Source organism: Lichenostomus cassidix, chromosome 2, assembly GCF_008360975.1.
Source record: "Lichenostomus cassidix isolate B80296 chromosome 2, HeHo_3.0, whole genome shotgun sequence".
Lineage (NCBI taxonomy): Eukaryota > Metazoa > Chordata > Aves > Passeriformes > Meliphagidae > Lichenostomus > Lichenostomus cassidix.
Window position 1 is genome coordinate 118,012,048 of NC_139482.1, and position 25,938 is coordinate 118,037,985.

Here is a 25,938-nt window from a genome sequence, read left to right on the forward strand (position 1 = left end):
ACTTGTGGGAGAGTCTTGAATTAGGCCTGCCTATACTTCATACACCTATTTCTTATAGTCCTGAACAACATTTTTCCTCCTTTTTAATTTTATTTTGTCTATTTTCTTCTTTGGGTTGCTCATCAGAATCAATGTGTATTACCCAGCCATCAGTATTAATTATAGACAAATGCCCCAAAAAATGTTTACCCCAAAGTGATTTACTTTAACACTAAGTTTTTAATTGCTTCATGCACTGATTTAAATTATATTTTTTCTATACACATTAATTTAAATGACAGCAGAAAAAAAAATGAATACTTACAGTGTAGTTAGTCTAAAAGGTGGTCAAATGTAGGTATGATTACCTTCTGATGTACAGGTAGAAAAGTAATTAAAATAATAATAATGACATTAAATTACATGTTGAGTAGAAGCTTTAGATTTTAATTAGACTAAGCATACATGCATCCTTTTCATATTTTTTCCTATTCCTATAGAACATCATTCATTTTGACATCTCTGACCATGGTAACTACTAAACCAATTTGTTTCACCTCATCTTTTCTACCCAGGGCATTTTTCTAAGTGATGTTTTGGTGCATCTTTGAATGTAGAATGGCTGAAAGCCTAATTAAAACCCAAGAATGAATTGGATGATTTAGATTCTTTTTACTCTGATACCACAGATACACACTTTGCTGTGTGGCACCTCTGTAGGTAGTGAACATAAACTCTAATTATTTTTTGCTTTCAAGTGACATTAGACAAACTGTTGTGAAATAATAAATTTCTCAGAAAATTTCAGTCTGTATTTGTATTTTACAACTCAATGTTTCAGTATAGATGTGCACCTGTCCAGCCGATTTGCAGCCCTTTAGTGAAAATCACTTCCAGTCAGAAACAAATGGACTATTGGTGATAGAAAATTATTTAATCTTACTTTTTCAGGCATGTTCAGAATGGTTTGATCCAGAAGTTGTTTGAAAGTTTGTGTTTAATCTTCACATCAATACTGTCATGACTGATGGGAGACTGGGGATAGCAGGCAGGAGCTGGGAGCAGCTGCAGCCCCTTCTGTTTCTTGGAAACCAAATGGATGAAATGAGGAATTCTCAGCCCAGTTGTCCTGGGAAATCCAAATGTCTTTGCCTTGCTGCTGTAATCTGTCAAGGCAGGGAATTTGTCATTCTAAATGACATAAATTCTGAAATGATGAGTTTGGGTCTTTTGTTTTTCTGGCATAAAAAAAAAGGGTGGGAGGAAGAGAGTCAGGCAGAACAGATTTTTATTTGTTTACACTGTAAAATCTATGGATTTGGGCTTTACGCTTCCCATAAAAGAATATTATGAAGGTTTTTCCCCAAATATTTTCCTTGTTTGGCTTGTCTGGGCTGATTGCATCCAAATGACCAGATACTTTCAGAGGTCAGAACTGCTTCCAGATTGCTTTGTAAACTTTAATCCCATCTGCTTTTCAGCTCTCAGAATGCGGGAGAAAAGTGGATTATTACATACTGCACATATTTGACAATCCTTGATATTGAACTTTGCTTAGGCCACCAGAAGAGTATTAAAATATGAGGAATAACCAGATTTCATATTGTTTAATAAAAGTTTAGATGTTACTTCAGTTTAAATTTGCATTTGCTTGATCTCTCCATGCTTGGCAGCCCTATTGCTGAGGTACTTCCAGTTACAACTTTTCCATGTTACCATCTGATGTTTTGAGTGTGCATTTTTTCCTTCGCAGCTGGTGTCCAGGGCAGTTTGATTTGTGAAAAGGGATATGTACTAATTAAAAAACCATTTGATGAGCTGGGAGAAAGCACCAGCATGTAGATAAATGTGAGTCACTTCATCATAGTCTCATGGAAGGTTTATATGATCAGGTTTATTAGCAGATGCCATCTCACTGATCTAGTGTTCAACTAAAATGAAACTATTTGAGTGTTGTTGGTTTTTTATTCAGAAAGTAGTAACCTTATTTCATAATTGCAGGACAAAAGCCGTAACCTGTAATTTACATTTAACTCTGCCATTCATCAGACCTTTAACATGCCATAGGAGGTATACAAAATCTGGTGCTATTAAATTGCAGCTCTAATGAAACTGTATATTCAAATGCAATCAGTTCACTGATGCTATTTTAACAATTTTTAACGTCCCTTAATGAATAAGAAGTTTTTTTAAAAGAGAAAGTGGATGTGGCTGGCAAGCATTACTGCAGGACTTCACCTCAAACGTAAAATGTTCTGTTGAAGAGGTATGATAATAATTAACATCATCACTGCTGTCACTGTGAGTTTTTTGCTACTAAGTTCTTAGGATATGTTTAAAATATTATCCTTAGAATTGCTATTCTTATTTTAAGTGAGATCTTCAGTTTTAGCATATATGTGTCAGGACTGCACTGTAGTTGTTGCCTGCCTCCATAGCAGCCTCTTAAAGAAATCTTTATTATGCTATTTTGCTCTGTCTCTCATTTTCCCACTCTGGTTATGTCTTTATCTACACATTTGGCAGCCTTATTTCTGAATCATGGTTGGCATTGTCCAAGTGTAGAGGCCTCATAATGTCCATGATTGCCAGCCATTTCATCAGGTTTTGGATAGGGAGCAGCTTGGCAGTCTTTTTCAATCACAAAATTGCACTTAATTCTTCAAGATGACCTTCATTTAGAAGGTTCTTTTGTTAGTTTTGGTTCATGCATGCAGAATATAATTTTTCAGTTCTTTCACTCTTAAGGGTTCCAGGAAGATGGGATTTATGGGAAACCTGGCTCAGGAACTGCTTGCTTGAGAGCTGTACTTTGAGGCCATTAACACGTATTATACCTACTGAGAAAATTTTTGCCCATTTTGTTTGGTTTAGATTATGCCTGTCAAACTACGTTTCGGATACTTTTGCTTTTTTCCATTGTCAGTAGAACAAAGCCTCCATTGGGGTCTGGCCTTGAAGGTTGGGTGTTTATATTTTTGGTGCTGGCAAATATTATGAGCATGTATTTTCTACAATATTTCACCTTTCAAACACAAGACAAAACCACAGTATTTAGAATTTCTAATCTAATATTTAGCTATCTTACACCTTAATCAAACACATAACAGAAAAGATCAATACACTTTTGCCTCAAGTTAACTCCCAGGTCAGTGTATACAAGAAAATGGGGAATGAAAATGATCTCATTACCAAGGAAAATCACTCAGCTTATAAATTTTTAATGAAAGGCCATTAATAAAGTTGCAGATCAAATTTAGTATCTTCTACACTCACTTCTGTGAAACTTTTTTGCAGTCCAGAAATTAACTTAAGCAGTATTTAAAATGTGTCAGGGTTTTGGTTTTTTTTCAGTGAGGAAATAAGTACAGACACATTTTTCCTCCTACAGATCTTCTGCTCAGCAAGATGACTGTTTGATTGAAACATACTGTCTGTTCTGTGAGCATATTATCAACTATGCAGAATACATTGGTCAGGATTTTGCCAAAAGGGTGCTCAAAATTATATGTTAATACTGTGTCTTAGTTTTATTATTTGAACTTGAAAATTACAGCTTTTGTCAGGTTCTGCTGAGGTAGAATCATTTTCTGTTCAACCCACCTTTCTTGTTGAAGAGATTTGATTATTGCAGTACTTTGGTTATGAAGAGAAAACTCAAGAAGCTTACTGGTGCAGAATAGAGCCACTCTCACCTCTTGGGTGATAGCAGCCCTCAAACATGTTCTTTCTAAAAAGTACCTGTTTCTACTCAGTTTTTTTGTCTTTATCCATGAGTCTTCTATGGCTTTGGTCATGATTGCATGAGAAAGCAACCATTTGTTCTTGTCCTCACCATGACAATGAAAATCAGATGGCATGACCAACGTGACTTTCCCTACTACTTCTTCCCTGGTTTGATGGCAGGTTGTCTGTCCTACAGTGGGGCCTTTAGCTCTGAAACTTTTCTGGTTAATCTGAAACAACAGTGACAGCCTTTCTATTAGATGAGGTATCACAATCAGGTTTTGTTCTCAAGTGTTTCTTTGAAAAAGATTGGCAAAGCGGCACAGGACATTTGAAGGAATTCAGTTTTCTTCTTTTTTCTGTTTTGAAAAGGGTAAATATATTTTAATTTTGTACTGCATTTATGTCCCAAGAGAATAACCAAGCTAAATTAATCGTAAGAGATTGGGATCCTGGTACCAAAGCCTTGATCTGCTTTAGGAGTGGAGGGTGAGAGATAAAATGCAGAAACCACCTGAAAAGGGATTTATACAATTACAAAAACACTTTTTCTTGCGTTGTTACTCTCCAAACTTTGCACTTTCCAAGCCATAGTTTTTATTGTGGGGTTTTGTGTGTTGTTTTTGGGGGGATTAGGGTTGTTTGTGGTTTTTTCTTAGCCACAAAAGACAAATGCATTTGACTGTAAGTCGGCAGGAACACTTGTTACACTCAAAATCTTAGAAACATTATACTGTTCAGGCTAACATGTGCATGGGTGTGGGAGGCATGGGGGGCAGATTTACTACTGTAATCTTTTTATTTAAAATCTTTTTTTAAAAGATAAATGCTATAAAAGCAATTATTTTAAGGAGATCTCTACTGTGTCCCCCCTTGCAGCTGCACCCTGAGTGTGACCCTGGAGCAGGCGATCACGCTGGCCAGGAGCCACGGGCTGCCCCCTCGCTACATCATGCAAGCGACAGACGTCATGCGCAAACAGGTGAGATGCTCACTGCAGGGAATGTCTGCGTGCTTCCAGACAAGTTGTGTTGTCATCAAACAAGAATGACCTGAAAGAGCATTTTTTAGCCTCCACCTTAATGTTGTGAAATGTCTATGTGAGTTTTTGTGGTTTGAGTATTTTGTTGTTTGTGGCTTGGGTTTTTTTTAAATTTTCTTCCTTTATTGTTGAAGGTGTTGTATTTGTTTTTTAATACAGAAATAGGCCGTTTTTAACCAGTTGTTTGCTTTCTCTCATGGTTTTACTAAATGATTTTTGTGTAGTAAGTACGTTGGTATCACCTTACATCAGAATAGACTGTTGAGTGAGACAATCTTTATTTTAATATGTATGATCCATAAGAATCACTTAAGATTGCTTACTATTGTCAATGAAAAGTGACTCATGCTGAATTAAGAGAAAGTGTAGAAGGGAAGGAGAGAAATAAGTACCATTGTTTTTATCTTTCTAAGCAAGATTCCTGAGGACAATGTCCTTGTTACAAATGAGTGTTTTTCACTCTTGGGTCATAATAGGATATTAGGATTTAGAGGTTGTTGTAGATAGATAATCACCTCAACATCAACTCTCGGTGCTAAGGTATGCCAAAAATACTGGATTAAAAAGCAATATCAACTGAAAATGGAGGATACCCTCTATTGTATTGGCACAACTTTTTTCTAGAATATCTTGTTATCAGAAAATACTTTCAAAAGGATATATCTTGGAAGGAGTTCTAAGGAGGAACATGAATGGTCCAGAGATTGTTAGACAAAGCTTATGAACTGATGATTAAAGAGCTCAACCTGTTCAGTTGATGAAAGAGAGGTTGAGGGGGCACTTAATCACTCTGCATGCATATGGAACATATATCCCAAACTGTGGTAGTTTTCAACCTTACAACAAAATCATAAGCAAGATACAGCATGCACTCAATCTTGAAGTGAAAAACAACATAATTAAAGATTGGAGCAAGTAATCACAGATAAGACAAGGTTCATAATTTCTGGGTTCTAGATGGCATCTAATTTATTATTTTCATTAATTTTGCTACATATTTTGTTCAGCAATCACAGTTAAGAAAATGATTAAACAGCTGTACTTGTAACTTCCTATAGAGAGAAATATGCATATGCTAGATGTGACCTTTAGTCTGTTAAAGCAATTTTGTGGATAGACTCAAACCATAGATTTGCTTCCGTTGTATGTAAGTGTTGCTGCTGAGCATAGGTACATGAGAATCGTTCCTTTTTGTATTGGGCTTTCACTTACTTTGGTGCATAAATTAAGTTTCTGTGGTGAATTAATACCTCAAGCTTCTTGAATCAGGTCATGTACATCTGCTCAGGAATTAGAGCTTTAACTTGACTTAAAAAGAAAGCTACTGCTTTATATGGAAAAACTTGCATGTATAGATTGATATGTATGCTCCTGAAGTTCTAGACAAAAGGCATATCTGAGTATTTTGCAATCATAAATATGGTTGTAGGATGTGTTTAAGTGTACATTTTCAAAATACAGCTCTACGCCATTTCAAAAAATGCTGATTCATTTTTGGATCTTCTGCAGTTTATTTAGTGAACAGGAAAGACAAAATGAAAGAAACTCCCATGGTTTTGAGCAGCTGTAGCTATGCTCACTCAAATACAGATATGAAAAAAGGCCTTTCAGTGAGTCTGCACTCTTTGAAGTAAAACAGCAGGTGATCAATAGCTGTTAAAGAAACCAATATCTCAATACCACACACAGACACTGAAAAACAGTGTGCTAGTATATCTCGACTTTTTCACACCTGCTTTCTCTTGCAGGAAACCACTATGGCATTTAACAGAGTAATAATCTTTTGTTGTAATTTTAAATCAGTCTTGGAGTTCTGTAGTAGAAATATAACCCTCCATTAAATTCTAGATGCTTTGGAGCAATTTCAACAACGCACTATGGTATTTTCTAGAAACCTGTTTGGATTTAATGTTTAAATTAAATCTGTAGGATTTAACTGTCAGGATCATAATGCAGGGCATAAAACTTGGAAGAAAAAAGAATAAAAAGGCTTCTTGGCGCTTCATGCAGAACATTTAGTTAAGGGCAATACATGTGCCTTTTCCACATAAAACAAACAAACAAATTTATTACCCCATTTACACCATAAACCTTTTGAGAAATAAAGATATTAGCCACAGGGTGGTGCAAGTCAAAGGGCATCTATTCCATCTGTTACTCAGCAGCATTAACTCCTATCAGTATCACCTTCCACAAGAGGAAATTATCTCTACTCGAAGCTGATATGTTTTCCAACTTGGTGCACCAATACTGAATAACTGGAGACACTTGATTGAATGGATGACCTCAGGATTTTTTTTTTTTTTTTTAAATTGAATGAGGTCAATATCATTTTGAACAAGACTAATAATAACTCTGACTGTATTGGTGGAACAATGTTCACAGTAATTGTCTTGTCAGTGATAATAAGATAACAAGCACCTGGTCTGTGAGCACTAGAGACCAGCTTGTGAGAGTGGGTTTGAACTTGGGTCTGTGGTATGGCTTTAGTTGAGCAGTTTCTGTTTTTCATCTGCTAATCTAGTCTTGATTTAATTATAAAATTAAAAAATTGTCAAAACATCCCAACTATCTTTTGGTAACTTTGTTTACTTATGTATATACTCATGTAAACATCTGCACACAAAATACTATGTAAAGCATCCTGACAGCAGATTGACTTCAGGATGCAGCAAAGTGGGGAGAGAACAGAGAGAGGCCTAGGAAAGGAGCTGCAGGAGGGCAGAGTGCTCTGAGGAAAAAAGGTAACTAAAAGGCTGATAAACAGAAAAGGCCAGAAGAGAATTTATGTTGTCTTTTAAGTGAGTAATCATGCTTTCATGCCCTTTTAAAAGTATAATAACCACTATATTTTGAATAATTCTCATAAGAATTGTACTGTTTAGAGCTTTTTGAACAGGTCATAAAGAGAAACTGTTTTCTCTATGTGACTGGTTTTTGCTATACTTAAATTAGTGTCTATCTTGAAAATAATCCTATACTTTTTAAACATGGCAATGAGAATACGAGTTCATATAGACAGCTTGATGGTGTCTTAGAACTGCCATCATCTTTCACCAGTGTTCTGGCAGTACTGATATGCAGAGGGTAGCAGTCTAGAGCCATGTAGCACAGTTCTCCCTTATGCCCATGTAAGACAAACAGTGTCAATTAAGAATAGAACTGGAGAAGTATACATTAACAGTATATTGAAATAGAAATGGTGTAATGTTGCTCAGTGGTGACAAAAAGATGTCCTGTAGCAAGTTGCTAGTAATTCTTGGGGGCTTTTTCTCCAAAGAAATAAGAATCCGGTGGTTTCAAGTAAGATCTAATTTGTGCCCCTAATAAACAATAAATTAGATGATTATATAAAGCTAGACTCCTTTTTAAATCAATGCATTTAATTTACTATGTGAGCAAGATACTAAAATTAGTTTGCCTAGTGAGTGATGCAAGTAAAAATAGGCTGGTTTTGTTCTCAGAGGTAGTCACAGCACTGACGTCTAGGATCGGCATGTGATTAATTTAGATAGTTTTTGCAAGTATATGTATATTCTGGCTCTCAGTGCTGTTAATCATAGGCCAGTCTCTGCAGTCTGTCATGGTGAGGTTTCTTTATTATAAAATTTTAGAAAATGGCACTGAGAAAAGGCCACTGGAGGTGCTGAAGGTCTGGACTCAACGTGTCTGACTGTAACTAACAGCTATCCCTATGTCATTCCTCATGGACATTGTTCTTAAACCTCCAGTAGTGGGGTCTCCTGCACAGTGCTTCTCATGTGGTCTGCTCTAGAGTTTTCTTAATCTTTTCATTAGGATGCTTTTACTTTGTGCCCCATTTAAGTATTTTGTTTTTTCTTCTATTTTTTTCCCCTTCAATTCCCCATTTTCTGTCCAGTATCCCATAGGCCTAGAGACCAGATTTTCTTCCCTTTTTAGCAAAAGACTTTTAGTATTTTGATTGTTTCCAGAAATGGGGCATCTAGCATACTCTGGCCAACCTTTTCCTGTGTTGCCACCCTCATCATATAAAATTTCTTTCTTATGTCTACTCTGAGCCTACCTTTGTTTGGTGTAAAATCATTACCCCTTGTCCTATTCATACAGTTCCTGCTAAAACTTCTGTCCCAAATTTAATTATAATTTCCCTGATAAGCCATTACTTATGTAGATAGAAGAAATCAGTTCATTTGATCTGTCATTTTTCAGTTGTGTTTTCTTAACTAATCATTCTTCCTATTCTCCACTGAACTATTTTCAATTTTTTATTGAATATGAGAAGTAACTGGGAAGAATTACAATGAATCTTGCAGGACTTTGTGACTGAGCAGTAAAATAGTAGATGAAAATCAGTGTAGATTACCCTTTAGTGAAGTACACTGGGGAAAAACAAACCCTAAGTTCACATTCAAAATAATTGACTGTGAGTCTGCAATTCCATTTCATGTTCAAGACCTCAGGATATGAGGAGAAAGCATCAGCTCAATTTGCAGTAGTTATCAGTAAAGCAGACCTTGTAATGGTTTAGGCAGGGATAGATGGCAAAGTAGAAATAATGCTGTCATGACCCTGCATTTTGAACTATCTGATGTTCTTATCCCTTCCATAATGATATAGCATAATGGAAAAGATTCAGAGAAGGTCAGAAAAAAATCTATCAATGGCTGAGAAAGGTTTATAGACAGACGAGACAGACAAAATGATGTAGGGCTGTTCAGCTTCATGAGTGAAGGAGGGTAACAGCCTTCTAAAGAATGTGTATCACAGGTATGGACTGAGCATTGTCCTCACCAGTGCAGAACTAAAGGCATGAAATGGAACTGTCAGATTAAAACCAAATTAAAAGAGTAGAAAGCTGGAGAGGGAGGTTTTACAAGGGCATATAGTGATACAGTAAGGGGTAAAGGCTTTTAAGTGAGTGGGCCATTGATTCTTTATTTTAGAATAAATTTTAGACTTTAGGTATAGAAAAAAAGTCTTTACTGTGAGGGTGGAGAGGCACTAGAACAGATTGCCCAGAGAAGCTGTAGATGCCCTACCCTGGGAAATACTTGGGGACAGGATGGATGGGGCTTTGAGCAACCTGGTCTACTGCAAAGTGTCCTTGCCTACGTTGGGAGGTTGAAATCAGATGGTCTCTGAGATTTTAGCAACCCAAACCACTCCCTGATTCTTGATGTAACAAGCTAAGATTGTACCAAATACGTGGATCGTTCACAAGAATGATGTGAAATTATTAGTGGGTGATAATAATAATTATTATTATTATTATTATTAGTGATGTGAATTTATTACTGGGTACAAGAGGAGATGGGAAAGAAGAGAATCACTGAAGTTGATTAAATGCATACTTGTTGATGAAGAGAGGAAATATTGGGTGACTAATGACTACATTTTGGAGGATTTTCTGGGGAAAGACATACATTTGTTGTGGTCTGTAATTACGTGCCTTTGCAATTGTTAGAGATAATCTTACTGAAACAGATCCAGCTCAGTAAAATAATTTTATATTCTACCTTATGTTTTATAGGTACTCTAGTTATTTTTTCTATCTTTATCACCAGTTTTGTTCCTTAAAGAAATGTAAGGACACAGTATATTTTTTTGTAGCACATGTTGATTTACATACAATCTGAGAGCCTACCTGAGTGTAAACAGTCAGCCTTTTTCATGTTTTTCTTTGAGCCCATGGCCGTGAATGAATACTTTCTCAATTACATGTGTACCAGATTTCAGTCAATTGAAAGGTCTTGTCTTACTCTATGTCTTGAAGCAATTATTATACCTCTTTTACATCATGTGCACTGCAGCTCTATTAGGAATTTAAATTATCTTTGATGCTTCACATCAGTCCAAGATTACATTGTAAGAATTCTGAGGTTATATATTTTTCTTGTCTGTTATTTTGTCATGAATTTAGGTAGTACAGAAAGAGAAATAAATGGAGAGTCAGTATATTTGTTATTGACAGAACAAGTAGTTTCCATCTCCTTTAAAATGATTGAAAACATAGTAAGTCTAACAGATATTTATTTATTATGAATACTGTACATCAATAAAACTGTACTTTAAAACCTAGGCCTCATCATTCAAAATGAAATTTTACTAAGTTTTTGATATGTGTAAGCTGGTATGTTTGCAGAAGAGGGTGCTTTTTGCATGATAGTTCATGGTAGATGAATATCGTGCATCTTTTATCCACTTCCTCCTCACTGGATGACTCAGTGAGTCAAAAGTATTTTCATTATTGTTTTTTAAAGGATCTACTGAGGTTGAGAGAGACCAACTTTTCTTTTGACCCTGCTTTAAGCAGGGATGTTAGATTAAATAATCTCAAGAGGTTCCTGCCTACTTGTTCTGGGGTTTTATTGTGGTTCTGTGATTTAAAGGAAGATCAGGACCTGCATTTTTCTAATCCTTATTTAGTGCCTCAATTTAGGCCACTTTTGTAGTTTTATTTAGTATTTTCATAGGTAATAATATGTAGTATTCGTTTGTTCAGAATTTCATAGGAAGGAAGTCACATTTCAGAAAAGAACTTTATCCATGACTTCTACACGGAATGGTGACAATATGAAAAAAAAAAGAGATGTGTTTGGACTGTTTTAAAACTTAAATGTTAATTTTCTATTAATTTATTTTATATTACTAAGAGAGATATATACATATGTGCACATTTATTTTGTGACAAGTGCAAGATTTTTGTTTCTTCATTGCATATTTCTCTAAGTTGAGAATTAGTGTATTGCTTTAACTTGATCCTCACCTTAGAAGACAATAGTTGATTTGGAAGATGAAGCATATGTGTTAATTAATTATAATCAGTAGTTTTGTTCATCTAGAAAGCTCAGAAAACTTTCTAACTTGTGGTGGAATAAATGAAGCAAAATTTTTTTTTCCTTCCACAGGGTGCAAGAGTACAAAACACAGCCAAGAATTTAGGAGTGAGGGATCGAACGCCACAGTCTGTGCCAAGGTAACTGATTCTTTGTGTCCTAGACCATGATTTTGTCTACTTTGTGCCAAATTCGGTCCTAGCTGCTCAAAACCTAACAGTAAACATTGACTATATTATGCTCTAGCTGGTAAGATTTGGCTCTCAATGTACATTAAATCAGTTGCATTCTAAGCCATACAATTTTACTTCAAGTAATTAGTTGCAGAAGTTCAGGCTATTTAGCACTTCAAAATATGCCCATTTTTGAAAAATGAAACCTAGTTCCTATTAATTATGAAAACACTAGAATAAGTCCTTCATCACTTGTAATATTTAGTGGCTTTGGGTAAATACCCTTAACTAGATCCATAACTCCATTTTAATGAAATACTATACTGCAGTATCTCAGCAAAATCATGTTCTAGTTGCATTTGGGGATGATGTAGTCTTTCTTTGTCTCTTTCTGAAACATGCATTACAATGAAAAATGGGCTGTTCTATATTTATCCAGCTTTTTAATGTTGTGATGGATTGCAGGTACCTGAAATGTTTCTTTAAAAGCACAATACTTATAAAAGAAAATAACCAACCAACTATGTTCTTAATTTGGTATTAAAGTAGTTTTAGTAATCCAGCACTAATTTAAACTGGGTTTTACCAATTTAAACATAAAATTTATGTTGACTAATGAGAACTTATTGAATGAGCTAAACAGACACATGAAATACATAACAGATCCACTGTGGTGTTTAAATTTCAGTAAGGAAGCAAGGAATTAGTAAAACCTGATAGAGACGACCATGCGCACATGATTAGCTTAGAGGCAGTCCAGGACCAAAGATCCCTGATCAGCTGTCTTGCCTTGGGGGAATCCATGGCAATAAAGTAGCATTTTATTACATTAAACGTAATTTAAGCATTACTGTGAGAAGCCTTTTCATATTTTGAATGTATTATTTGGGTCTTAAATGAACTCCTTCCTGACATAACTCTGAATCCAGACAAAGAATTGTTGCAATCCCAACTTTCCCCATCCCAACATGAACAGAGCATGCATCTAGATTCAGAGCTTTTGTGATAAAGTCTTAAGCTCTCAAAAAGAGAAACTTAGCAATGAGACATTTTTTGACTTTGCATCCGTTGGAAAAGGACTTTCTCTTTCCAACTGGAAGTCCCACAGAATAGCACTGGAAAGCTGAAGAAAAATTATTAGAACATAGAATAGACAGCTGTATCCAGCATGCTTGCCAGTCAGAAGCAATAGCAATGTCACAGGAATATCCCAGACCCCAGTGGTTGGGGCATTAGATGCCCAAGTCAAAATAGTCATCAGCAGGATACTTTTGATTTATAGCTAAACAATACTATGGGTTCTCAGTTCTCTGCTTTGAAAAGAATTTTATATTTGGTTTCATTTAACATCACTTGACAGGGTTCTATTGTTCTCTGCAGCTGCCACTGTTTCTGTGTTTTCTCAGCTGATCTGTCTTTGCCATCCCATATAGTTGTTCCGTATATATTGACCCAGAACAGGCTCTTTCTGCTCTATAGCATCTTCAGTAACTATAGATCCTTAGGGATTTATGCAGCCTTATTGTCAGTTTGCTTCAGAATTCCTTTATATCTCTTGCTCCGAAGACAATCTTAATAATTATCATTTTAACCTGAAGAATACACAGACCTTTGTACTTGGGCCTGAGGTTTTCTGCACTTTGTTCCACAGAAATTAGCTACTGCTAAAACATCATCAAGTATTAACCCCACAGCAATTACTTAGATGCGATTCAGTCTTCTGCCAGCTTTGAATATTATTGTATTATTATGCCAGCAGAATCAATCAAATAATTCATCCCCTGTTTATTCCTCCCTGCTTCCTTGTCTGTATAAAGATCAGAACTTCTTATCCTCTCATCAGTATAAAAATATGACATATATTGCCTTATATATGGCTCCTAACAGATGTTTTGGGGCCACAATGTGATCTTAAATTATTGTGTTTCTGAATCTGCCATATAACTATGTGGAAGAGTGCAATGATCTTCAGAACACATTATGGTGGAGATTTCTCTTTGTTATTCCTTCAATGACATATTTTCCCAGAGGAATATGTGTAATCTCCAAATGAGATCATGTCTATTGCTAGTTCTAATTGCTGTAGCTTCAGAGGAGATGCTGTATGCTGGACAGGAGTACAGGACAAGGGGTCGGAATGTTTGCCTTTTATTTCCAATATTCCTAACATCAGCGTAAAGTTTTAAACACCTGTCAATAACAAAGTCCTTGCAAATGGTTTAATGGAAGTCCAAAAGTCTTTATAAAAGCAGGGGCTATTTCAGTCTGTACTGAGGGAGTCATTTGAACCAAATCTTACTGCTTTTGACTTCATCCATGAAGAAACAGAGGGGAGAGGGTTTGAAATCTTCATGCTAGTGTTACATGTCTGACACCTGTGTTAGGTGTTTCAAACAGCATCAGTTCTTCAGGGAGCTGTTTTTAGAATGAGGTTTGACTGGGCCAAGACAAAACAGAAATGGAGGCAACTACATTCACTAAGCAGCTTTTCCAATTTAGAAATCTAGGGCAACAACTGATAATTGGATTAAAGACGGGATCTTCAGTGCAGAAATATGAAAACTTTTCTATACTGAAACGTGTTTATAACACTTTTTATAGATATGTGTTTTAATGATTCCACTTTCAGTGTGAACATTAATGCTCACAAAGAAGATTTCACTAGTTTTGCATCCATGGTATTAAACTGAATTCAGTACCTTTTGTTTTATAGTGCAAGAAGATGTAGATTTAGTTTGTATTCCTTAAATTTACTCATCTTAATAATGACCAAGCTCTCAGAGTAACAATTGCTTTGTGTTTTTGTCATTGTCAGGCTATACAAGCTGTGCCAGCCACCACCACCTGTTGGAGAAGAATGAGGAGAACTGCTCCAGAAAACAATCCAGTAATGGCCCTTAGGATACTGGGACTATATGACAAAAATCCAACTGCACTATAGCAGAATGTCCCTGTGGCTTTGATAAATAGGAAAAAAAATATTTTACTCAGGAAAAAGAAAGAAATATCCTAAATATTACCTACTGGCATTACAAAAATGTCTTCCCAAAAGCATTTCTGAAATCTGTGCACTCCAGCCTTACACTAGTAGAATAGGACTCTTCCATGGGAATTTTACACTGGAATCTGATTTATTTGATGTGTTTGTTCAGCCACATGATAGGTATAGCCAGCAGCTTGAAAACAAATGTCTTGTTCACAGGGAATGTCCTTGCTTCCACACTATACAGAATGTGTTCTTGTGGAAGCCTAGATAAACTAGGCTGGATAATGAGCACACACTTCACATGGGGCCCTTTGCACTTGATAAAGCCTTTTTTCCTTTCCTTTTTTCCTGTCACCATCATAATTCCTGAGAATGCTGACATTAGTGTTTCAAGGATATAATGTAAGTGAGGTTTCAAGATGGAAAACTCATCTCAAAATTGTGTTTAATGGCTGCAGGCAGCTGCTGTGAATGTGTGCTTGTAATCAGTGAACTCAGCCTTGTCTGAAGCAGTGCTTGTCACTGCTTTGGAAGGAGGACCTACATGGCATTAGGAGTACCTCCATGGCATATAAGGTAAAGTTCTGCCCTTTTTCAGTTGCCATCATAATGAAGGAGAAGGATGTGTCTGATCTTCATCCATCATTAGGCTGAATTTCAAACTCTAATGGATGTTTTACATTATTACATCTCTGCATTTCAGAGTTTTCCAGAGTTGCATATATTCTTCTATAGCACTACACTAACAAATCTACATAAGGCAGGGATGAGTCAGTATTGTTAAACTGGAAATGACTGGTTTAAGTTAAAGCATAGTTTGGGGTTTTGATGTTTTATGCTACCATTTCCCATATTTTGTCAGAATTGTTTTGTATAGTGTCTCAGTTCTTTGGAATGGTAATTTTTATAGCTTTATTTTGAAACTGCACTTACTATTTAGAGGGCTCAGGGAGAATTTGTCTGCATTTGGCTGTTCAGTTGGGCAAAGAATTTTCAGAGAAAATGCCCCCAAATGAGGATTCATATGTGAACACATTAAAACAAACACTGTATTCTGAAATAGTTCTACTTGTAGCAGTAGCTATGTATTCCATTAGAGCAAGTTACATTCTGTCTGTCTAAAATAAAATTTATTTTTTGTACAACAGTGGCCTATAGTTATGCTGTAGCAATCAAACCTCACAATATAATTTTTTCATATGATCTAATTTTTTATGTAATCTTCAACAAATATATTAGTCCACAATGAAATAAGTGAGAATTCAAAAGGATCTGTACTCTCTTCAAGAGTGTGGGGCTTTTTTATAGAGGGTATTTAGGGAATTGTTACTTTTCTCCAAAGGAGGAATTAAAGCTCCTCCCTTTTTCAGTATTCTAAATGTTTTTACACAGACCTTAACTTTGCTAAGAAAATAAATATTTTTATATATCCACAGATATATATGTCTACACATATATATGCATTTCAATATGTATATATTTATGTGGTCATATCAGTTACTAGTCCAACCATAAATATAGAATGTTTGCCTTAAATTGTGACAAAGACATGCAGTAATGAACACTCCAGTAATAACTTCACCTTTGTACTTTAAAGTTTACTCTCTTTCATAGTTACTGAATGCTACTGAACTATGATCTTTTTGATTAAAAAAAACTTAATACACAAAACCAAAATCCAAATCAGAAAACAAAGTTTTACTTTTAAAGACTTTTTTGTTTAGCATGACCTAATGCTTATACATAAGAAGAAGTTATGTTTTCTATAATTGCTGTTCTATTCAGGATCACATACTTTCAGATGTGTTTCATTCAGAGCAGCAGTGCTGGCTATGGTGTTCCTTTTCCACTCAAAAGCACCAGAAATTTCAGTTTCTGCTTGTTCGGACATCAGAAGTACAGAGAAGCCATAACCACCCCACACCAAGGGCGTGCCAATGTGGCTCTGAGCTCACATCTTCCTGTGAGGTTTCCCCACAAGAGGTTTGATTTACTACGAGGGAACTCAGCTGTTGGCTGCATGGAGCAGCTGAGCTTGTATACAATAAAATAACCTAGAGAAAAAAATCTGTTGCATGCACATGCATTCTTATAACTAGTAAGGGCTTTTTTATATAACATTGAAAATGGTAGGAGTGCAAATACTCCAAGATAGGGAATTATCAGATACAGGGAGACTATTTTATTTTCTTGTTGAAAGCATGGGATAATAGACATTTGTAAGGGACAAAGAGTTATAAGCCAGTCAGTGGACAAAATTCTTCAGCTGTTGTTTCATGAGAAACATGATGTGCATCAGAAATCTTGACCTCCTATTTTGGTATCTAACTTTTGGTTCTTTATTCTTTTTTGCCCCTGCTAGAGAGTTCTCAAAAACTTGTTCAGCATTATGAGCTTTATTGGTGGCCCATACTGCAAAGTAAAGTATCCATTTAGCCTGGTATCAAAGGAGCCGAGAAACTTAAGTCCTAGTTTTCTGGGATAACATCACATAAAAATATGATTCCACTGTAACACAGAGCCAATTAGGTTGGAAAAGATCTCTGAGATCATAGACTCCAACTTATAGATCATCAAGAAAAACCTATTTTCTGAGGAAATGGGGCATAAATGTCCCACTGTCTATTAAAAGTGGGGGCCTGATTTCTCAGTATGTTCTTCAAAGGCCTGTATGAAACATTGTGCAGCTTTTTAGACTGCTTCTTGTCCTTCTGCTTTCAGAGCACGCTGCGCATTCTAACACAATGACTTCTAATAACATTAGATGGACCTTTATTAGGTCCATTCTTAAAATATAAATTTACATATGGTCAGTATTAAAGATGTTTATCTTGTTTGGTATATGTATAGGATATATTTATTCCTTATACAAGGTGCACTTACAGAGTTAAAAAAATATCCATTCTCATCACAGTATGTTTATCCTCTTATAAATTTTTAAACTCACAGGTGACAAGAAGAGATGACCAAGAGTGATGATTTACAAGAATTGTATCACCTACAGCTTATTAAATCTTTGCTTTGACAGAAACAGGTTATGTAGCCTTTTTTAAAAACAATATGTTGTACTGGTTTAGGGAAGGCATTCTGTATGTAATTTTTATTTTTTCACCCATGACAACTGTAATTCTTCTGGGAATATAAATTCAAGGATCTAGAAGCATAAATTACTGAATACTACCATGATTCAGTTCTAGTCTGTGAGGGATGTATAGGCAATTTAACAGTTGGGAAGGGAAGGTTTCAGGCCAAGGGATAGCTGAGTTGCCATAGCATCCATGCTTGGAGAAAACATAGATTTCAAGTAGAGCTGATGATGTGTGGCCTATCTTTGTAACCATCATCTATGAATAATAGGGTGTTAAACAGTCTTTTGTCTGTGAAATGACCATTGTTTCAGTCCAGTTCCCCAAATTAGTTATTTTTAATACCTATTTTCCTTGTAGATTGTAAATGTAAATGAATATAAAAAATGTATATAGTTTTTCAATGTCAAACTTTGTGTTTAGAGATCCATTTTAAAGTAAATGTTCCTGCTGTCAGCTGAAGCAACCAACCAATTTCATGTCCACTGAGAGCTGAAATCTTTAGTGGCTTTTTAGGTAGATTTCACTGGGTTTTAGTAAATGCATCAAGTTTTCAGATTGGTTTGTATTTGTTTATTTTAATGCAGTCCATAGTGGTCAGCACTGCTCTTCTACTGGTTTAGAGCCAAAGCAATTAAACTTCAGTCAACAAGGATTTATAGTAGTCATACCTAATTTCATTTGTTAGAATCCTTTAAGGGAAAAAAATGAACCACTTTTATTGATCTGTTTTTAGCCAGAGAAATTCACAAGCAAACATGTTTTGTTAATTCATTGTCAGATGTAGTGCGTGTGTGGATGTATATATATATATATATATATGTATGTATTTAAGACAATTGCCTGAATGTGAGTATACACATCATGGTTAAGCATGATGCTCAAAAGAGGAAAGTGTCTTTCATTTATTTTCATTTAAATGAGAAAATCAGTAACTGTAGTATATATCTACATATCGTTCCATACTCTTTACTTTACAGCTCCCTCATGGATATGTCTGCCAGCATTTTATGCATATTTTGCACCATTTTTGTTTAACATTATGCAAAGAGCTAATGCATTGCCTTATGTATTTTATCTCTGTACTTGTTGATAAATGCAGGTAGTGCTTTTCTAATTGTACTCCAACAGTACTCTGGCATTGGTAAATCAGATGTGCAGTACATACCTGACTCAGGATACCTGGATTTTTCGTCATTAGGTTTTGAAGTATAAAAAGATACTGAACTCATATTTTTGTATGCTGACAATTGTGTAGGGGTTTTTTTATACACTGTATATATCAACCAAGTTTTCCTAAAGAAAATTTATTATTATGAATGTTTCCTTTTCGTGCTAGAGATGTGAGTTTATGTTTTCTTGTTATGTATGTATAAATGAATATACAGCATGCACAGTCATGCAGATGTTAACACCGGTGAGAAATTTCAGATTGTCCAGAGGCTAATCAAGGTTTTTTCTTATGTTCTTCTCTAAAAACAATATCTTCATACTAAAAATCTACTTTAGAAATAACTTCAACTTCAGTTTGAAAGTCCAACAGAGTGTTCAAAATAGGTGGGACATTTCTGCAAGTATTTAGATTTGGACTTTCATGGGAATATCCACAAAGTCTTTTGTGTATGTATGTGTGTCCTATCTGCAGTACCATACGCCAGATTTAAAAGACTAAGCAGCCTTATTAATTTCTTTACACCTTGTATATAGTGTATGTATTTGGTTATACTTCTGTTACACTTTAAAAATGAGCTGAATTTCTGCATTGAGTATTGCACACATTTTTCAAATTAAGAATATATTTTGTAACATCTCATTAAGTACAAGAGACCAACACTGCTTTGAAATATTATGTGTAAGTACAGCCATACACAGAATGTCTCAGTCAGCTTTTGTTTGAAAACAATCAAACTGGCAGTTTGGTGTGTAGTTGAGTTTGTTGAAAGTAACCTTTGGAATTAAATATCCTTGGAACACGGATTTAAATTACTTTTCCCTTCATTTTGTAAAGTGCCTCTGTAGCATACTTTGAATCAGTTACTATATTGATTATGGGTAAAACTAATATTGTGTACTTTTAGATCTATAGTTTATTTTTTTAGTTACATAGTAAAGACTGGAATGGTAACAATGTATTACAAAATGTCAGACAGCAATAAAACCATTCATAATACAGCCACTGCAAACCTCTTTATTTTTAAGCAAGAAATAAGCTGGGAGGGAGGGGGTTGAGGGTCTTTAACCCTTTCAATGTGCCTGCCTATGAATTCTGCTGTACAAGAAGAGAAATTAAACTTCTAGAAATACATGTTTATTATAAGAATCTCTTCTGCAAACCCAGGCCCAATCTAGGCTCACTGCTGGTAATTGAAATATATCTTTATAACCATTGGAAGACTGAACCCTGCATGAGCAGTAGCCCCTGGCTTGGGCAGCTGTACTTTGTGAAGGCTGGAAGAGACACAGGCATGAAAATTGTTTTCTGGCCCTGTGGTGCCATTACTGTTCCACGAAGCTCTGAAATATCCACTGTTTCTGCACTTCCTTGTCTGAAGACTTTCTGCTTACTGCTGTGCACAAGGCTAATCTGACAAGCATTGTGTGGAGTGTTGTACTCCTCCTACTAAAAAAAGCACCTGTAAATTACTGATCCTTTAGAGGGATCTTTGGGGTGCCAGGGGGTTGAGGAGTTGCACTTGCAATTTTGTTTCTTTTATAGGACTGAAATCTGGTGAACTATTAGCCGTTGCTGAGCAGTTGTCTCTACATGAAACAAGTTCTGATTTCTGCATGGCTGTTGTAATCAACAGATGCGCAGGACTGAAAGCAACAGTGGAGACAGGACCAAAACCAACTACAATTACTTTGTAAAATCCCTTTTGTTTTATATCTTAAAGGAGGAGGATGTGAGTATTTCTGGATGATGAGACTTGATAGATTTCTTTTTTCGTCTGTGTATGTATTCTTCTCCTAATTTTGTGAGGGAAGGCAGCGTGGCATTTTAAAGTATTCAGCAGCAGAAGTGACCACAGGATTTCAAATATGGTCTGCTTTTCTACCATTGCAAGTGAGGTTTCTTTTCTCAGTGCTCCTTGTTTCTGTGGTCTTGCTGCCATGAATACCTCAGAAATAAAGTCCAAAGAATTCGTTTCTTGATCAGTGTACACAATGGGAATAAATAGTGCTTTGAAACAACTGCTGAGAAGGATAATCAATTACACCATTGGGTGTAGTGACACACACTTGGGTGTCCAGTAATTTTGCATCTTTCATAAGAAAGTGTTGCTATCATCGTGATTTTAATTCAAAAAGTCTGCAAAGGGACTTCATACACTTACATGTCAAATGAGCATGGTGTGAGACCATGATTCAAAAAGATCATATATCTTTGCCTCCCAAAGTACGTGTCTGCTGATCTTTGACAGTAAAAACACTTCCTTTTAAATGCTATTCATAAACTTACTTTTACTATGTATTTGATTGCTTTGGGTTTGTTTTTTTTTATAGCTCATTATGTCATGCAGAAACAGGATAGATGAAGCTCATACTTGGATTATACTAATGAAGTGGAATTGCTAACAGTTACTTCATTCTTGCTTGTAGAATCTTAATTCTCTGAAACTACTTTCCCAGGCAGTACTTGATTCGCACCCCTCCTCCTTCCTTATTTCCATATTCATTTTGCTCTGTGGACCTGACAGGGTTCTGAGGACATTAAAATGCCCTAATTGCCTGAAATAGCCTCATCCCTGCACCCAATGGCCATGGATTCAGGGCAACATTCCAGATCAGGCCTGGGCAGCTCCTGTCAGCAGCCTCATATGATCCTTGAAACCTGAGCTATGGGTAGCTTTGTCCCTAGTCTCATCTTCTGCTGTTTGTGATTGGACTTTCTGCATGGACCCTGAACCTGCTTCAATATTTTGCCCTACCTGATCATCCCTGGATTGTCAGCAGAGCCTTTTGCTTTCCTGGTCCTCTCAGGGGGAGGCCGCTGGACTATGTTCACCCACAAGTCCCAGCTTGTCCTCCTTCAGGGGGGTGGAACTGCTCTTGCTGCTTCCCAGGAGGAATATGCAGTGCTGGTACAGGTTTGTCCCTGTGCAACGTACTCCTGGCTTGTGTTGTTTTAAAGTAGACCAATGGTTTAGATTAATGGGGAGGAGGGAGGGGAAGGGAAAATGCCCATTTCCAGTCACAAGATAGATTGGAGGCTTCTTCTGTTGATTTTGATCTTGGGACTAAGGGTAGCATACAAAAATGTCTATATCCCTAATTTGGCAAAAAGATTTGAAAAAGAACGTAATCAGGAGATGGGGAAAAAACATGGGGGAAAAAGAGGGGGGAAAAAGACAGTGAGTACTGAGGAGGAGCGTAAGTTAAGGCAAGTGCTGAGCAGTGTAAACAGAGCAATGGAATGTACTGAGTATTTGGCTTCAGTTTTTCCAAGTATTTGACACAGTTGATGTCTTATAAACAACTGCATCCTTCACAGATGACTCAGAATAAAATGTTAGAATTTTAATTTATATCTAGAATTTTTTTAAGCTCTAGGTTTTAGCTAGACATTAATTATTTAGAGTTCTTTATCAAGGCATGAGGGATTTTAACATCTGGAGTAAATAGTCAGTGTCTTTCCTTGTGAAGTGTAACAGCCTCTAAAAGTAGGAGGAAATTGTACTGGATATATTCTGGGAGGATAATCAAATGAAAGGAACACCAATAGGTTTTGATTCTGCTTTCATTTAAATGAATAACCAAATTTTCATTGACTGCAGAGAATGAATCTATAATACCAGCACTATTATGCCAGACCCAGACTAGCTTGAATGGTTGTCAACATGTTTAGTTCACCTAATTAATGAAACTATTCATGTCTCAAGACAGAAAGCTTGACTGGAAATGAGAAGCAGACCACATGTAATCAATGAGGTTTTGTCATCAACCAGCCATAGAGTAGGTCTAATCAAACCAATACAGGACATGACTGCAAGCAAATGAATATCAGCACAGTATTATCTACAGCCAGTGCAGCATCACGAAACTTAATGACAAAGTATCACCCAGATTAAAACAGAAATAATGTCTGATGCTAATCAGCACCACTTGCTCATATTGTAATACATTTCAATATATGTTGAGTGGCAGCTGAATTAAAAGTCAAGACAAAGTGAAGCTTGATTGAATGCTTAGCAATATATTAGATGCTGTTCCAAAATAGGAAAATACATAAAGCTTTTATACATTAGGAAGTTGAGTAGGTGTTTGGAATTTTGACAGCACACCCCGGAAAATTAGTAGCTTGGGAAATAGGGAAATAATTACAATCATGTGCCAATTTTAAAGGACATTTGTGGGCCTGATACAGACAGAACAGACAGTAGGCTTTCATTTCTGGACTAATTCCCATGACTTTGACAGAAGGCATTAATATTTGAAACTGTAGCATAGGGCTAAGCTGCATTATCTGGGTGTTCACCACACAGCAGTCATGAGGAGAAAGAGAATCTCATTTAGTCTTAGGCCTTATCTTTAAAGAAACACAAATCTCCTACCTAATCATAACTCTTATATCTAATGTGAGAAATAATCAATGTCTCTCTACTGTCTTCAGTAAAACCCCCAATATATTAAATGGGATGTTAAGAAATATTTGTCCTTTTTTTTTCATTTAATAAACTAATTTTTTCTGCCACGTGTTGTGGAGCAGAAAGACCTGGTAAAATGGGGGCCTTGCTGCCCTTGTAAAATCCTTGCTCACTTCTATTACTTTGACTAACTAGAAAAGCATTCTGGGAATGATTCAGCTAAACTAGAGGTGAAAAACAAGTAACCTAATTGTAAAACAATTATTAGAACCAGTAAGTGCTCACACTGTGGGGCTGTGGTTCATCACACCCGATGCCTGTTCCTATCATGGTCTATGGAGGTTGGTTCAGCACATTTGTTGTGCCTCACAAGTATGCAAACTCATAATAAACTAACAGTTTAAGAACCCTGGATTTTTGCAATAGAGTCTTTGCCATACCATCGTGGAGATCGTGTGTTTAATGCCACAGCCAGGTGAGATGCCTTTCAGAGGAACAGTAGAGGCTAATGTTCCAGTCACACTGATCATATGGGCTTGTTGGGCCTTCAACACCTCTCTTGAAGGCCATAGTATGTTTGGAGCTCCTTGCATGAGCACTTTTCCTAATGAGCAGTCAGGCAAAGAGAGGACTCTGAAGATGAAGGTGTGACTGGACTGCTTTCTGTTAACACTATGCTAAAAATGCACCCCATGTACATTAGTGTTCTAAGTTCTATGAGCTAAATGACCTTATCATAAAAAACTCAGGTCAATGTAATGAAAGTAGAAGATGAGCCTTCCTGATGGTCTTTCATTTATCTGACTGCTAGAAGAACAGGAAACCAATATTCTGTTCCAGCTAGAATACAAGTGGGACAACTGCTTTCATTGTGTTTTAGAATGAGAAGGGCAGAAAAAAACAGTGGCGATTCCTACTTTCTCCCTAGGTATCCTCAACATTTATATTTGCCTTAGGTGACATTAGATCAAAAGAATGGGGACATATCCCACATGATAATCAGGATTTCAGTAAATTTCAAAGCAGTTCAATATTTTCTCCAAAGAAGTAGAAAATTTGATATAAAATGAGGAACTCCTTCTACTGTTCCTCTACTGAGTCCTATTTCGGTTTTTCAAAATGCTAATAATCCCTGTGAACCTTCCTTAAAACAGACTCAGTGGGGAGGACAAAGAACAAACCAGCATGGAAAATGGGCTCTGCTCATGTTCAAAGGAAAGAAAATCACAGATGCTGAGGGCTTTTCAAATGTGCTGAACCACAACCATTTTCTGTTTCATTCAGAACTGGTCTGAAGCATGTCACAGATCAGGGCTGTCAGTGCAGTGCAGAAATACAAAGCTCTGCCAGGTTTTTTTAAATTGTGATACATGAAAGCAGGTCTGCTTTGAATAAGGTAGGATGAAGAGATGTGCTTCCCTTTTGCCCGTGTGAAATTTGCTGTTTGCCTCCCATACAGGACTGATAATTATGTTTCTAATGGAAATGAGACTTTTTTCAACCTAGATTTTAAGTCTGTCTGCTGAAAAAAAATTTGCTTTCTGCATCCTGCAGTGACAGCTGTGTAGTGTTTCAGCTGCTGCAGAGTAGCGTGGAGGTGTGGTAGGACAGACCACAGGAGATGTTGAGGTGGTTCTGCCTTGTACTCTTGTTAGTCCAACGCTGAATATCTGTATATATCCTGTATAGCTACAGCAGGAGAGATAAAGAATTGCTCCTTTTCTAGAACACACCTGGCCACTGGTGTGCAGTCCTGGGATAAGCATGTTCAGAGGAGTGTAGGCTGTTTAGTTTGGACTACAAACTTTCAATTGCCAGGCCAAAAACTCTAAGAAGATTTTCATACCCTCATTTGTGTTAGATAGTATAAATTTATGTGCTTGGGATCTGGCTGTCTTTGTTTCAGATTCCAGAGGTACTTAGATGAGAGTTAGACTGAAACCTATTTGCCTATCAGCACTAAGTGTATGTGGGAGCAGAGCCACAGTCACTCAGGACTTTTTTCCCAGTCGGAAGGCTTCTGGAGATTTTAGACTCACAAACCATTTTGAGCAACATTGACATTATGGTATAGGTACTGAACTTGTAGTTCTCTAAAAGTAAAGTCAGAAATTGTGTTATATTTTTCAGAGGTGACTCAGGGCTGGGTTATCAGAGTGTATATATATAAATATACACATATTTATTCAGCTAGTGTTAAGATATGGATCAAAACTTTGGACTTGGATTCTGATGTGCAACTTGTCTTTTCTGCATTTAGGTATTGGTGTCAACAAATGCTAAGTGTCCAGATATATCAATCACTGTGAAAACAAAGTTAATGCTCCTGTCCATTAGCCCACTCCAATAATTTTACAGTGAACACCTGAATTCTTCTGGTTTATTGCAAGAAAAGTCTTAAACCCTTTTTATTAGACATTTGTATTTGGTTACCTTATCATATACACAACCACTTGTTAAAATTTCTGAAGCCTAATCCAAAATATTTCCATGGTAATTAGGCATCAAAATGCTTTTAAAAATCCCACCAGGCTATCTGCACC

General features: G+C 36.3%; 1 protein-coding gene across 1 annotated transcript in view; it reads left to right on the forward strand.

Annotated features, from left to right (window-relative positions):
• PREX2 (phosphatidylinositol-3,4,5-trisphosphate dependent Rac exchange factor 2) overlaps window positions 1-19,982 on the forward strand; it is a 168,623-nt gene extending 148,641 nt beyond the window's left edge. Inside the window, exons 38-40 of the mRNA XM_085052989.1 lie at window positions 4,585-4,687; window positions 11,638-11,705; window positions 14,554-19,982. Of these exons, the coding sequence (XP_084909115.1) occupies window positions 4,585-4,687; window positions 11,638-11,705; window positions 14,554-14,599 (217 nt within the window). The 3' untranslated portion in view covers window positions 14,600-19,982. The remainder of the gene's footprint in view (window positions 1-4,584; window positions 4,688-11,637; window positions 11,706-14,553) is intronic.
• Window positions 19,983-25,938: the final 5,956 nt, after the last annotated feature.